The sequence below is a fragment of the Cydia strobilella genome, chromosome 21 (assembly GCF_947568885.1).
Source record: "Cydia strobilella chromosome 21, ilCydStro3.1, whole genome shotgun sequence".
Lineage (NCBI taxonomy): Eukaryota > Metazoa > Arthropoda > Insecta > Lepidoptera > Tortricidae > Cydia > Cydia strobilella.
In genome coordinates, this window is record NC_086061.1 from 10,948,063 (window position 1) to 10,964,789 (window position 16,727).

Sequence of the window (16,727 nt, forward strand, 5' to 3'; positions counted from 1 at the left end):
AGTAGAACTAGGGTCACCGACATATCTCGCAGAAAGAATCTTAAGTGGCAGTGGGCGGGGCACATTGCTCGCAGAACTGATGGCCGGTGGGGCCGGAAGGTTCTGGAGTGGCGTCCGCGTACCGGAAGACGAACTGCCGGTAGGCCTCCAACGAGATGGAGCGACGACCTGGTGAAGGTCGCGGGAATTCGGTGGTTGCGAGCGGCTTTGGGGGAGGCCTATGTCCAGCAGTGGACGTCTATCGGCTGACATGATGATGATGATGATGATGAATTTGTTTTGTATCCGAATATCGCTATGCGACAAATAATTGCTTAATTATATTCTCTTACATTAACAATGAAAATTGTATTGAGAAATAAATAAACTAAATAAAAAAACCACCCAAGCATTAAGCCCACCATTTGTACTTATTTTAAAAACCGAGTCGGACTCGCCCACCGAGGGTTCAGTACTTTTTAGTATTTGTTGTTATAGCGGCAACAGAAATCACGGTTGATGAGATACAGCCTGGTGACAGACAGACGGACAGAGGAGTCTTAGTACCGTTTTTACCCTTTGGGTACGGAACCCTAAAAAGCTGAGGCTTGTAACTGTCGTACCATGTAATTGTCGGCCGTTGGGAAGCCATTTCCGCACTTTACGTGCCTATGTCGAATGGGCCATATGTACTTTGTACTGGTAATGATAGTAACTCCATGTTTAACTGGTTAGCGGAATGGTGCAAGTGGCCCTAAGGTGTAGGCGTCCCTCACCCCACTCAATAATAAAGTTACTGATTTACAGATATTAGTCTGCCTTCTGAATCTCCTGTCCATTACGAAACTTGTTGTTCTGAAGATGCTAGGAAGCTGGTTTTGATCCCAGCTCTCATGATATTGCATGATTTGGCGCAAAAGTTTAAGCATAGGAGATAAACAAAATAGTTCCGTTCCGTGTAATCCGAACGCTGTCTCCTCTGGACCGTGAGAATACACCCCACGTTATTATTACAAATTCAATTCCATGAAATTAAATTCTAATACTTATCAATTACTTTATGTCAGCTTATTAAACACTAATGATAATTATTATGAAGACTAATGGATTTTATAATCTTTGCAAAAAACTTCTCAGAAAAGGACTCGTCTCCACAAAAGACTCGTCTTTAAAAAGTTTTTAAGAACTCAAGAAGTTCGCATACCTTTGACTAAATCACCCTTTTGATAATATCGGACAAAGCAATCAGTGTTTACCACTTTATTGACCTCTCCCTTGAGTAGGGAACTATGATAGCACCCATGAGGCTGACATGTTCACCTAGAGTGTCCAAAGCCTCTATAAAAACCAGATTAAAAAAAAAAAAAAGTGTTTTTAAAGGTGTTCACTGAAGGAGCACATATCACTGCTTCTGGTAATTTATTCCACTCGCGTACGACGCAGTTTGATAGAAAGTGCTTCCTAGGATTGCTTGTGCTGGGAACTCGAATAATCTTTAAGCTGTGGCCTCTTAGACGATTATTCTCGCTCATAACAAACAGGTCCTTTAGTTCAGGTAAGTCATAATGATTGTGTATGTTGAATCTTTAATTGTTGTTCATTGCTGAGGAGTAGACTCACCTGATACAGACTCACTGATCCCATCTTCATACTGCATTTCTGGATATTCTGGCTCAACTGCAGATTCTTCACCTAGAGCAAACAAACAAACACAACACAAATCACATCATCTTCCTGTTTAATTTATGCTCAAAAGAAGTCCAATAACATGGTAGTAAGAATAAGAATAAGAATAAGTTTAGTCAAATCTTAGCAGGAGTATTTATGATGCCACCTTGCATTGCAAATAGTGTGATTGTAACATAATTATTCAATGGACTTCTGTATACATCTCAAACAGAATGATTGAAATTTACTACTTGTTTGATGTGTGGTGCGTACCTTCCACGCTCTCTCCCTGCAGCCGCGCCTGCAGCTCCGTCTGGCTGCGCTGCACTTGCAGCTTAAAGGCGCACGCGTCTCGCAGGCGGCCCACGCACGCCGAGCAGATTCCGCACGAGCCCGAGGCGCCCACTACCAGCTGCATATAAAATAATCAATCAAGTGAAGTAATAACCTAACCCTGTTTCTAACAATAACATCAATCTTTAACTCAACGAATTTTCTGTTTGTGCACGTTTCGCTACATTAACAAAAATGTTGTTCTTACATTTATGTCAAAGCACCCTTTGATCATGTCGGCATATATCTCCGTTATGCCGAGATGTGTGTACGGCGTCATCAGGTCCTTATCCGGAGCACGCCGCAGGCAGCAGCCACACGCGTGCGTCACGTCTATCACGGCAACCGCTACGTTGTTTGTTTGTACGTACTAAAGTAGCCCTTCTTCTGACTCTGACAAACTCCAACAGCGGGAATTTCTATATGAAATAAATATTTAATTTACAGAACGTTGAAATTCTAATTTCAACGTTCACTTAAGAGCCACGAAGCCACATCAAAAGTTATTAAAACAAAATGAATCGTGCTTTGCTTTCCTATCGTGGTTGTTTTGAATCAAGCTAGAGCTATTGATGCCATGCTCTACATCCGTGATTGATGCTAACCTCAATTCAAATCAAGATCTAGTATATTTGACAGTGACAGATACCACAGACATGACATATTAAGTATTAGGCTGGCTACAGACGCACGGAATTTTGCGTACGGAATGACATCTGCAAGCGGCACAGCGCTATGCATGTGTAGAGCGATACCGTACGTGATTAAATTATTAGTTTCAGTTTCAGTTTCTTTATTCATAACAAGAGTTACATGTCAATTTTATTACACACATTTACATCCTGTGTCTATTTTATATTAACAATAAATCAGTATCCCATTTTAATAATAATCACATAACATTGTTTTTATTCATAAATTCATCTAATGAGTAGAACGCCTTATCTATTAAATATTCTTTAAGCTTACTTATAAACATATTGTCTGATAATTCAGCTGACTTCAAATTATTAGCTTCATTGTGTGCTCTGAAATTGTGATCGATCAAATCAGTAGGCAGAAATGCTAATTTTTGAGGCTTATTCGCGTGTATTTTTATTTTTTATACCACGTCGGTGGCAAACAAGCTTACGGCCCGCCTGATGGTAAGCAGTCACCGTAGCCTATGGACGCCTGCAACACCAGCAATATTACATGCGCGTTGCCGACCCTTTAATTTGGGGTTTGGGGACCCATTAATCTAAAATTGCGTCTGCAGCTGTATTTCCACTATTTTAGCCTCAATTTGACCGCACTAAGGTCGCGGTGCGATGCGGTAATCTGTTACTACTTTAAAATTGCAAAACATTTGATAAGCTCCCTCTACACTCGTGCGCGAATCGAGGCGCGAAGCCGCGAACGCGAGTGTGGAGCCTAGTTCGCTAATCAGCGAAATCGACTCCACAGTGTGGAGTCGATTTCGCTGATTCGTTCGCGGCTTTCCTCAGAATAATGACTAAAGCAAAGAAGCCGGGCAAAAATAAAAGCTTGGTAAAAGATATCGTATTCACAACACGTTATTACTTTTTGTCTATGAGTGAGTGAGACAACAATCCGCAAGTTCTTTCGTTTTTTTCAGTATTGTCATAAGATAAACTGAGGGAAATGTCAAATGGTCCTATGTGGTTCTATAATATAATCCAGCCAAATAAAATATATGTTCATTATTTCACAGGTAGGTGACATCTGTAACAACTTGACATAGTCGTATTATTTTAGTTGAAATATTTCGGGATGTTTCAGCGGTCATCTTGGTTTATTTTAATTATATTTTTGCTATTCCTGAAAGATTGTTGGAAAACGTGCTGAGTTTTTTTTTATAATGGTTTGAAGTTCCCTTTGTGATAATGTCTTTTGTGATCGAGGGCTGTAAATCGCATACATGAAGAAAAGAAAATACGCACGAATCGATAACCTTTAATCGGTGAGTTTTGTTCAATTTTGAAGAAATTTATTTATAGGACCTGACCCTAAACATAGAAATCGATATGTTGTTTATGTAATTATTACTTGCATTCAAGTCTATATAGATTTTTGCATATATTTTCGAACTTTTCTGCTAAGTATGAAAGGTTATATTTTTGGCATAGTGATGTAGCGACCTCAGATCAATAACCTATCGACATTTACAGCTTTCTTATAGTTTGGCCCAGGACTGTCTCATTTTAATTGATGAGTACAGTCAAGGGCATAAATATATATACATTCCCAAAGTCTCAAAAATATGTGTACGCTCAGACAATAAAATCGTGTTCACATATTTTTAAGCCATTTGTCTGGATCGATATTTTTGCCTTCGACTGTGCCTATAGTTTTCTTTGTTCTTACTTACTGACAGATTGTGTTTGCCAGTTTAATACTAAAAACCGGTCAAGTGCGGGTCGGACGCGCGCACCAAGGGGACCGTACTTCTTAGTATTTGTTGTTATAGCGGCAACAGAAATACATCATCTGTGAAAATTTCAACTGTCTAGCTATCACGGTTCATGAGATACAGCCTGGTGACAGACAGACGGACAGCGAAGTATTAGTAATAGGGTCCCGATTTTACCCTTTGGGTACGGAACCCTAATAAAAAAGACGTTAATGATCATTGATGTATGTTCCTTTTATTAATATTGTTGGTCACAAAACTCAACTTTTTATTTCAGATTTCCAAAGGACGAGGAATAGGGGTTATTACTGCAATGTTCTGCCACCAGAGTGCAGCACTAGCTTTTTTAGTGCACCGTAGAGTAACTTATTCATACTGTACCTTTAACAGGTTTTTGACAAGTTTTCAGGGGACCTACCGGAAAACTCGAATCCGAAATTTCGTTATCTAGCTGCCTCTTTATCGCTCGAATACGCAAGAGTGACAGAGATGTTAGATAACGAAAGTTCGATTTTCTTGTTTCGCGATAGACCCTCAGATTGTGATAGTGGCGCCACCTACGCCGAGTTTCGCGTAATATTCCCTATTATTAAATTAAAAAAAAATATTACACGTACGTTTTTTTTCCTATTTGGTACAGTCAGCTGCAGAGAAAAGGTACCCCACGTCCATACTAATTTACAGAACTTTGTATGCAGGGGGGTGCCTTTTCTCTGCAGCTGACTGTACGTGACTAGAAACTATACTTAGTCTTTTAGCATTAGAAAAAACGGTAAACCATTTCCACGTGTTTTTTTATTGACAAGTTTTTTTATAAAATAGCAATATTTTACTTATGAAAGCAAAAGTATGTAAATGATCGTATATTATATTTGTTGTGACTTATTTTCAAAGTGTTTTTCGATAAAACGACACGTTAAGATCGCTCGCCTTCTTTCTAATGATAACAAAACGAGAGGTATAGTTAGACGGTTCTGAGTGGTAGACTGCAAATGAGATAAAAGCTATATTAGGTACATGCATTAATCCTCATATCAGGCGGCTCTTTGATTCCAAGGATTGCATAATTTTTATACTTTTTAATGATTTTTAGAATATGAAAATTATAAAAAGTATAAAAGTTATGCAATCCTTGTATTCCACGCATTTCATTTCAACGAGCCGCCTGCTACAGATTTCTTGAAATTGCCGCGTTTTTTCAGGTTCAACTTTCATTAGCCAGACTATTATCAATTTGCCAATTTCGTGATTATTCTTTTACACGGCACATAAACTTATGCATAATTTATCGATATAAAAAATCGACACAGTTACATCCCTAGCAAATTATCAAACTTATGACACCGTACGTAAATGAGAAATAACAAGCATATATGCATCTCTTTTCGGCACATTATCTAATTCGTAAGGAAGTAAAGTACGGGTATACATATTTGCGAAGCGTTTTTGCCCGACTTCTATGCTTTAGTCATTATTCTGAGGCTTTCTGCCGCGTAGTCTGTAGCTACTGGTCTGTGAAGCCCATAACTCCCATAAGGAAGCTTATCCCATTCTTATCTGTGGCTAGTGTCAAAATATTTGAGGTTAGTTTTAGTGTATGTTTTACTCACGGATTTATATCTTCATGGTTTTACTGTATTGTTACGTTCTTTGAGTTTGGAATAGTAGTCAGCTGATGGTATTGTTGCATTGCAAGCCCGCCCGAGTTATTTTCGAGACGCGCTGGTCGTGTGTTCGAAGATAAAGGCATACATAGATAGGTGTGTATTTCATACTGTGTTTGGTTTGTATAATGTTTTGTGTTTTTGTTTACGTCAACTGTGATAGGGCCCGTATATTTCATGCCGTTGACGGAAAAATCACGTCACGCTGCATAGAGTACGATTATAGTACGATTCCAATTATTTATTATTTATCGTATGGTTTCGTTATATGTTACTGGATACAAAAATAAACTTAAAATTAAAATTTCGCCCTACTCAGGTAAGCAGCCGCTTCTTCAGCCAGGATATTGAAGTCACTCACATGGCCCGTGTATTTTGTGAGGGGACATTCCAGCACTATGTGTTCGATGGTCTGGTCTGGGTATCCACAGTGCCCCATTTGTGCCAGTGGTGTGCACAGTTACCAATTCCGGTTCTAAAGCGGTTAACGGCGGACCATACGTGGCGGGGCTCTTTGAAGCCGGTAGGAGGTGTTCGAGGTGAGAGATGGATGAGAGGGTTTATTTGGTCCCCATGGTGCTCCCATTCCGCTTGCCACGCCTCCGCAAAACTCCAAGTGGTTTGTTGATTGGGCATCTGTAGGGCAGGAGGGTTTCTGGACTTTAACCTTTTTATGCTCATCTCGTTGAGGTCTTGGTGGATGGGAAGGTTAGAGCAACTGTGCATTTTAATGGCTTCTTGGTGAAGGCTTTTGTTCCTACGGAGGTGTGCAGGAGCTATGTTGCCCAGAATAGGGAGCCAGTGGGCTGGGGTAGGCTTTAAGCATCTGGTAATTAGTCGGAGTGTCTGGTTTAGTTGCGTGTCGACAGCTGAAGTATGTGCACTGTTCATCCAGACTGGGGCGCAGTACTCAGCCGTTGAGTAAACCAGAGCCAGAGCCGTAGTTCGAAGGCAGGATGCAGTGGCTCCCCAAGTGGATCCCGGGAGTTTTTGGATTATGTTATTCCTGGTCTTGAGTTTGCTTGCAGCTTTCTGTAGGTGAACTTTGTATGTTAGGCTTCTGTCTAGCGTAACTCCCAAGTATTTGGGGTTCGGGTTGTGGTTCAAGATTGCACCTTTGAACCTGATACTGAGAGTTTCGCCAGCTAGCCTGTTGTTCAGGTGGAAACAACACACCTCCGTTTTAGTTGGGTTAGGGCACAGGCGCCATCGGCTGAAGTAGTCATCCAGTGCAGCCAGGTCCTTCTCGAGGGTTGGTTTTGACGCGTCTATGTTTCGGTGTTGTGTGATAAGAGCTAGATCGTCGGCGTATCCAAACTTCCGGGAGGAGGTATCAGGCAGGTCATGCATATAGAGATTGAAGAGTAGGGGCGCTAGAACGGAGCCCTGTGGAAGGCCGTTATTTAAAACTCTAACACTGCTACTTTCTTACGATTCCAATTAGTCTTTTCGTAATAACGTAATAATTAATCATCAGTTAACCGATATACTTCACAATCTGTACAGAAGCGTCTAAACTGACATGCAATGCACGATCTGACAATAAAATGATTAATTGATTACTTACTTACGATTGAAAATTTGCATACATATCAAGCATATATATTTGCATATAGTCATGTGACAATGCAATATTATGGTACCATCGAGCTGATCTGATGATGGAGACAGGTGGTGGCCATAGGAACTGTGATGAAACAGCACAACCTAATACGGAATATTACTGCAATGTTCTGCCACTGAAGTGCACATCCTAAATCCTATGGTTTCTTATGGTATGGTTTTGGTTTGGTGGTATGTATAAGTTACTCTAAAATTTAATCATTACATTAATAAATTACATTTAAATTAACTAAAAAGTAAACTAAACTAAAACTAAGTCACAACAATACGAGTAGGTACATAATAATAAATTACCCTAAAATTAACTATAAACTAAACTAAATTAAAACTAAACTAAAAAAAGACACAACTAAGAACCTAGTCAAACCACTCGTCCCGCGCCCGTACAGACGCAAAGGTGCCCATCACGCTCGCCGCGTTGCCACACTGAATCGCGACAGACAGCCTCTGCATCAGGAACGGCCCGGAACGAGGGTCATGACCTTTCTCCCTCAAACGCTGCCCCAATTCACCCAAGAAAACTTACTTACTCTTACTTACTCTACTCTTACTTAGAGTTACTCTATAGTAACTTATACATACTATGCCTTATACAGTTTTTTGACAAGTTTTCACTATGACATTAATGCATCAAGGCAGTTTGTTTGCAGGTGGCCTACCGCGTAACGCGAAAATCGATATTTCGTTATCTGCCTCTCTATCGATCGAATATGCATAAGTGATACAGAATTGAATTGTTAGCTTCTTGACATATTATAAAAGTGTTAAATGAAATTAGATATGCATGCATTATAATTGGTATGAGCACTAGAATAGGTATAATATACGTATAAGTAGCTAATTAGGTACCTCATAAGTACTAACATTATGCGCCCTACCCGGGTGTCTTGTACTGACTACATTCTACATACTAACATCTTCTGTAATGAACATGACTTTTAATGTGAAATAAATGAAATGAAATGATAGAGGCAGAAACCGAATATTCGATTTTCGTGTTTCGCGGCAGGCCCTGTGATTGTGCTAGTGACACCCTCTATGCAGAGTTTTGCGTAATATTCCCTATTGTGTTTGAGGTTTTTAGGATTGTCTCGATGAGTATTAGTTGCCTGTGGTAAGAAAAATAAAGTCAATGCCAAAAACTTATTTTTCATGTACAAATGAATGCCATTTTTTGATGTTTTCAAATTGATCTTGTCATATTGTTACTTGCTTTGTTTGACTTCAGGAATGCATGGTTAAAATTCTTTGGGTTCCTGGCGGGGCACTGTGTATATGACAGAACTTTCTAAATTGTTGTTTTGAAGTGGCACACGTACAACAACATTTGTGTTTCATACATATATGTGGTATTTTCTATAAAAAGGGACCTTATTGTGCGCTTACGTCATTATTAATGATGCTCCGATATAAATACAATGCCGCGCGAAGCTGTGCGGCGTAAGCGCCATCGACAATAAGGTCCCTTTTCATAGAAAATGCCCCATATGTATGCAGGGGTGCTAAGCATTAGGTTTTGCTGATTGATCATTCATTGCAGGTGTTACCAGTACCAGATACGACAGCTATAGTGCGCAACATGTCTTTAGAGACAGCACATGTTAAGGAGGTAGAGGCAGTGTGTGTGAAGACCGAGCCCGGAGAGGTGTGTGTGAAGATGGAGCTCAGAGAGGTGTGGGTGAAGATGGAGCCCAGAGAGGTGTGTGTGAAGACGGAGCCCGGAGAGGTGTGTGTGAAGACGGAGCCCGGAGAGGTGTGTGTGAAGACGGAGCCCGGAGACGTGGGTGTGAAGACGGAGCCCGGAGAGGTGTGTGTGAAGATGGAGCCTGGAGAGGTGTGTGTGAAGATGGAGCCCAGAGAGGTGTGTGAAGAGGAGGAACGGGAGTGCAAGGACAGTGCGGGCTCGAGCGGAGTGAGCGCGGCGGCCGCGCGGGCCGAACTGCATACCGACTATGATGTCAAGGACCAGTTCGTTCTAGGCCCCGAGGAGTGGCACCGCTCTAAAGTGCATCCACAAGAAGGTCAGTTTATTATTTATAAATATTAATATTTATATTTGAATGTGCAGCTCATGAAACTGGGCCAGACTATTTCCTTACTATCAATACACTTACTTCATAAACAAATCCCCCGCCGCGTCTGTCCGTTTGTGTGTATATATGTTCGCTCAAAAACTACTGAACGGATTTTCGTGTGCAAACTGTCAGAAGACTGATGACTTGTCTCACGTGTTGTTGGAATGCGTCCGGAATTCGGACTTGAGAAAAAGAATTTTTGGTAGTCTGGGCTCCATGCACAATGGACAGATCAATTGTTGGTTGGCAGAACCTATATCGGACAAAGCAATCAGTGTTTACCACTTTATTGACCTCTCCCTTGAGTAGGGAACTATGATAGAGTGTCCAAAGCCTCCATAAAAACCAGATTTAAAAAAAAAAAAAAAACTATCAATAGAGTGATTCGTGTGGCTGGTTTAGGTATATAATTTGTTAGTTTTTTATTTTTATTTTTTATTTATATCACAAAACATAATACAAAGAACTTAAAGTTAAGATGCGCCACAATAACTTATAAAAGTTTATGTGTGGTGCAAATGCATCACTTCGATCAAACTGCATGCATATTGCATGCTGAGATGAGGCCATTTCGTGGCACTTTATAATCTTATTTTATGTTTTCTTATATATTATGTAATGTCTTGTTTGTTTGTGCTTACGAATAAAATCTTATTCTATTCTATTCTATTCATATATGTTTATAAGGTATTCTAAACACAATAAGGAAAATAAGGTAAGTAAATAGTTATCAGGTAACACCTGCCATCACACGTTCCCGTCCGTTATGTAATATTTCTTGAACGCGTTTTTACATGCGTTTTTACAACGCGGTTTTATGTAACCCGTGCGAAGCCGGGGCGGGTCGCTAGTTTATATATATAATACATATAAATACTAATTTGTACAGTCAAGGGCATATATTTATATACATTCCCAAGGTTTCAAAAATATGTGTACGCTCTTACACCTTAGACAATATAGTCGTTCACATATTTTGGGCCATTTATCTGGATCGATATTTTTGCCTTCGACTGTACCTTTACTACCTTTGTAAGTTATCTTCAAAATTTGCACAATCTGGTGTCTGATTGAACAGATACTTGAAATACAATGCAATTTATTAAAATTATTTACTTACATACATAACTTTAGTTCTTATCCATTTTGAGGACTGTTGAAAGACATCGCGAATTTTACATTACATTACATTTTACAGTTTAGTAATTTTCTTAACAGTTTTGAATGATTCACTTTTAGTTTCACCAGACTTATTTCGACCGGGATATGGACCGTTTTTACCTTTTGTATTGTTTTCGAGCTCCCGAATTTCGACGCAGTTACATGCATCTTGTTCACGGGTAACTGAAGATAACAGGTGGGTGTCAAAGTTGTGTAGACCGCGCTCTGTCTACCCTCATTCGTGCGCGTCGGCTGCATAATGCGTTCGCTTTAAAGGCAATCACGGTCGATATAAGTCTAGTATTAATTTTCTTTATTGGACCTAAAATTTTTTTTGGTTGTGTATACCTAAGTTTAGGCCGTGTGTGTATAGTTGTATACTATTTTTCTGCTCTACGGAGCCGGAAAGCGGCAATGTCGTATGGCACAGCGGGCCTAAAGTTGACGCTTTTCGGCCGGGGGACAGAAAAAATCATTGTAAGCTGTATCCGTTTAAATAGTTTATTTGTATTACAGTGTATTCAGACGGCAGCGCCGCCCGCGCCAGGGAACAGCTCGCGATGGGTTGTTTCGTGGTGCTCGAGCGCCTCCGCGGCGACGCGACTATTCACAGTGGAGACAAACCATACCACTGCGAACACTGTGGCAAGCAATTCAGAAACATGTCATTTTTAAAGAGACACATAGAAAATAAACACTTGTTAATCGGACCAAAACCATTTGCTTGTGATTTTTGTAGTTCTACGTTTCAAACCAAATTGCTTGTAATAGAACACGAGAAAAGCGAACACGGTGTTACAAACTGTGATTACAAATGCACGGACATATCAACCTTGCAAACAAATCGGACAATACATACCGGGGCGAAGCCATATAAATGTAGCGAGTGCGACTACAGCTGCAGGCGGAAAGGAAACGTGCTAAGACACCAGATGATACACACCGGAGAAAAGCCTTACACATGTGGTCAATGCGACTATAGCTGCAGGCGGAAAGGAAACTTGCTAGTACACCAGAGGTTACACAGCGGAGAAAAGCCTTACAAATGTAGTCATTGCGACTATAAGTGCAGTTCTAGATCAAGTCTAATAAATCACGAAATAAAACATACTGGCAGGAAGACTTTTGAATGTAGCTTTTGTGATTACAAATGCTGTTTTAAATCAAACTTACAAGTTCACCTTAGAATGCACACCGGCGAGAAGCCTTACGAATGTAGTGATTGCGACTATAAGTGCAGTAATAGTTCAGGTTTAATAGCACATCGAAGAACACATACTGGCGAGAAGCCTTTTACGTGCAGCTACTGTGGTTATAAATGCGGTCACAAATCACACTTAAAAGAACACCTGAAGATACACACTGGGGCGAAGCCATTTCAATGTAGCCACTGTGATTACAAATGCACTCAGAAATCAAAATTACAGATACACCAGATGATACACACTGGAGAAAAGCCTTTCAAATGTAGCCATTGTGATTACAGAGGTCGTGATAAATCAGTCCTACGAAAACACCAGAAGACGCATACAGAGACAAAGCCTATAAACGTAGCAACAGCGAGTACAAGTGTAGCCTGAAGCAGCACCTGCGAAGACACCAGACGATACACACGGAAGAGAAGCCTTATAGGGAAGGTTCGTGTTAGAGGGTATGCTGCCGTTTGACCAAATTCGGAAACTTAAACCTGATATTGTCACGTCAAGCCAATATCAGTTCCTACGTGCTCCCTTGCACGAAAGACTACACGATAAAATTTGAATATATATGGTGTGTTGTGCGAAGGATGTCCCGACAATCAACCCCGGTCTGTCACGGAGGCTGCGACAGCTGAAGAGGCCACAGCTCCGGCTACTAACTGACTGACCAAGCACCTATTAACCCTACGTGCTACAGATAGCCCCCTCTGCAGGGCATGCATGGAGGCAGAAGAGACAGCCACCCACGTCATTCTCGAATGCCCAGGGGTGACAGAGTACCGGGCAGAACACCTCGGTTGGGGTCTCTCCCACAGGTCGTCGGCAACATCAAGGGTCTGCTAGACTTCTTGGAAGAGTTGGGTTGGCGAGAGTAGTGCCGACAACCCATCACGCAAAGTAGGCGCAAAAATATGACGTCGAGTTATGAATGATATGAATATTGGGTTACATAAGTAGGTGTTTGAAGGAATTTGTTTCACCAAGATTCTACCTATACAGGTGTACATGCACTGTATATTGGCTTGATTCGCTACTAACAGTAGTAATTAATTAATAATACTACTGTAACGCCCCTACCACCACACGCTAACAGATGGCGCTACTAGTACCGTAAAGCACATAACGCGCGGGGCAGCGCAGCCGCTGCACCGATACCACTCCACTATGGATACTAGTTACGGCGCCCACCAATAAATAGATCTCGCTAACGACTGTGCAACGTAGAAGCATAACCCTCGGCCCACGGCCGATGATTATTTGAGGAGAAATGCAAGTAGGTTCTCGGTACTGCACGCTAAACACCTTCACCAATGCTGAAGTGTTGTAGTGTCTCTGCCGTGGAAAACTCCACTGGTCAAGCTTGCGCCTACCTCTGCTAGGCCTTGCTCGGCAAGCGAGTGCTAATATTGTAAAACCTCCAAGTTGGTAATACACGCGCTTAACGTAACGCAGATTTATCTTCGCCCTCACCTCCCCGTCCTACACTACTTAATTATAATATCTTACAACATAGTACAATTAATACCTATAAATTTATACAATGTCAAGTTAAAAAGTTACGTCATTTCGATTATAAAAGTTAAAATAATTACAAAATTAGAAAGAATGTCATACACGTAAGCTTAAGAAATACAATTAGAAGGATTAAAATTTATAATTAAGCAAGTCATGATTCCTGAATGAAGATGTAACTATATGAAATATAATGTAATAACTAATAATATAATAAAATATTTAATATGTAATTAATCGAAATGAAAAATTAAATAATATGTAAATTATGTAATCTTCAATCGTAATGTAATTTTAATAATATTTAATCTTTAATTGTTATGTAAATTTAATATTATTTAATCTCTATCGTAATCTGAAATTCAATAACATGTAATATAATCTTTGATTGTAATGTCAAATTTAATATATTATGTAATGTAACCTTTAATCGTGATCCATACCTACTTATTACTAGTTACTTAGTAAGTTACGTAGGTAAGAATGTTGTGTATGTCCTCGACCTCCGAATGCACGGAATTGGCGCGCGGACAGTACTATTATGTACCTATGAATGAAGGCAATAAATTACTGTATACTGGGAATGGTAGGGTTGGAGCTTGCCTTACATTATTGTCTACTTCTAAGAAATCATATTGACAACCCATCCGGTCTGGAGCGTATGCGTATTTTTACCCCGGGCAATTACATAGCTGTAGTAGGGCGTAGCGCACGTAGAGCCAGAAACCTTTTCGCATATCCAAACCGGGGCGTAGAGGATATGGCGCCCGGGGCAGTCACCAAATTTGCGCCCCCTGACGACTGACATAAGTTTCCTTGCTGCTGCCTTTTGCCCATTTTGGCGCCCCCCTGGGATGGCGCCCGGGGCACTTGCCCCCTCTACCCCCCCCCCCCCCCCTAGTTACGCCACTGTATCCAAATGTCCTGTTTCAAACGCACCCACGTACCGAGCAATAGAATTACTAAATAACTTCATAGCTACAGTCCAAAACGCAGACAAGTGGCCGTGCTTACAAAGATTTTTTTAAACTCTACCTATGTAACTTAGTAATATGTATAAGTGTCTTCGCATAGGCATAGTAACTATTTATTAATCTGTGGCATAGGTAGCTGTAAACTTATACTTGTGTTTGGTTGAATAAAGAATAAGAATACTACTTACAGGCATATCTCGTTCTGTCACTCTCTTACACTCAATCATCAGGCGTCCGATTGCACTCACAAACAAATCACACTCCGGGTGTACCTCGAGCACGAGGTTAAGCGCGCGGTGCCCTCCGCGAGCAGCTGAGGGCGTATTGGCAAGCCTATGGAACTCGTCGCGCGAGCTCGGATTTATGCCTACGAATCTCGTCCCGCCGGCGGTACGAAAGCCAGCTAGTTGGTTGCCACACGCGCTCACGCACGTACGTCACTGCGCGCGCTATGCTAAAGAAATGTCTTCGTCACTAACAAATAAGCTTAGTGTGGATGGATGCAGAAACAACCAAAAAATATAGTTTTTTCCTCATTCGACAGATGAGGAAAAGTAAGCAGACACTCAATATAGGTACCTACATGCCTACATACACCTACTGTTGTTATTGTACGATAGTTACAAACTATGGAAGGTACTATTAAATTGTTTTAAAGATCTAGGTAGGTAATGTTTCTTACGACACATTTATAGTTAGATATCTACCTAAGACACCTCTAAGTAGGTATTTCAAACTAGCGTCGGCAACCCTGGCGTTTTATCGGCGCACGCGATGCGGGGAGCGGCGCGTTGAAGGGTCATTGTATTTTTGTGTAGGTAGATATCAAAACGGTAGGTATTTGCGTTTTCTTTGAGAACGTAACGTAAGAACTATTATATAATCTGTGGTACTGGTTAGGCACAAATCCGCCCTCGACCAGTGAAGGCGTGTTCGTTGTCCGTGAAGAGAATCCTCGTAAATGGGGTTGGCAACTGTCAAAGGTTTGCAGAGATGGCGCCATCATAGCTTGCCCCTTTTTCTATGAGATTTGGCTTAAAGGGCTAGCATCCAAGGCATTAAAAAAACAAAAATTTGACACAATTCTAGGGATTGACAGGGCAAGCTATGCTGGCGCCATCTGCTAATTATTTCGACCGGCCAACCCCATTCTAGGGGACTTCCGGTTCGAGCGCCATCTTGATAGTTAGCATCGTGATTAATTACTTTGTTTTTTGCTTATTAGTATTGTTTAAAGTGTAATATCGATAGCTTATTATACAGTAAACTAATGTGGTAGTGTGCAGTGAATGGAGAATTAATTTTGAAGCGCGTTTAACCACCATCTTGGAGTCAACGGCCGGTAGTCCACGTGCTTCTTGTAAAGACTAGCTATCGATTTACAAGAGCTAACAAATCACCGTACACTGTCTTGTACAACCGTACAATTTTTGTCGTTTGTAAACCTCTCAATACCTTGATACTGGCGAAATAGTCCCACTGGGCTGAAGCCATAATTTTAAAAGAAGAAGAAGAAGACCCCATTCTAGGGACTGACAGGGCAAGCTATTCTGGCGCCATCGGTTAATTATTTCGACCGGCCAACCCCATTGGATCGAAACATGTCGAGCTATTTGTGAGTGAATTAAAACACTATACCTGTTATAAAACTTTCTGTATCTGTATATCCTGCTACCCTAAGGTTACGGGGAGATCGGTTACAGGGATAAGTCCGCCATTTACCTATACATTGCAGATTTGTTTTCTTTGTGGTGCAATAAAGAATATTTACTTCTGGTCAGACTGTACCTAAAGCGCGCTCCAGACTACGAGGCGCGAAACCGCGAACGCGAGTGTGGTCGATTTCGCTGATTAGCGAATTAGACTCCACACTCGCGTTCGCGGCTTCGTGCCGCGATTCGCGCACGAGTGTGGAGGAGGCTTAATAGAGGCTTTTCTTTTGGCCGCGAACTGTAGTGGTAGTAAGTCTAAATTATAACAGACGGGCGTACCGGACGCGAACTTGATCCGAATCCTATTTGATCGTGTGGTATACGGACTAAAAAATAATTAAAGGCCGTAACACACCATTGCACCGCACCAAAGTCATTGTGCGACGCAACCATAAGTAAAAGTGAGAAAGAGAT

At 41.0% G+C, this 16,727-nt stretch overlaps 2 protein-coding genes across 2 annotated transcripts in view; one reads left to right on the forward strand and one right to left on the reverse strand.

The window, feature by feature from the left end:
* The window catches only part of LOC134750965 (zinc finger protein OZF-like), a 42,341-nt gene that overhangs the window by 2,034 nt on the left and 23,580 nt on the right, over positions 1-16,727 (reverse strand). Inside the window, exons 1-3 of the mRNA XM_063686259.1 lie at positions 2,189-2,579; positions 1,921-2,059; positions 1,600-1,671 (exon numbers count right to left, since the gene is read on the reverse strand). Coding sequence (XP_063542329.1) covers positions 1,600-1,671; positions 1,921-2,059; positions 2,189-2,260 — 283 coding nt within the window. The 5' untranslated portion in view covers positions 2,261-2,579. Of the gene's footprint in view, positions 1-1,599; positions 1,672-1,920; positions 2,060-2,188 lie in introns of the transcript that reaches the window.
* LOC134750900 (zinc finger protein 660-like) lies at positions 9,231-13,130 on the forward strand. Its single transcript, XM_063686139.1, has 2 exons — positions 9,231-9,701; positions 11,433-13,130. Exons 1-2 carry the CDS (start codon positions 9,260-9,262, stop codon positions 12,494-12,496), a joined length of 1,506 nt encoding a protein of 501 aa, XP_063542209.1. The 5' UTR covers positions 9,231-9,259; the 3' UTR covers positions 12,497-13,130.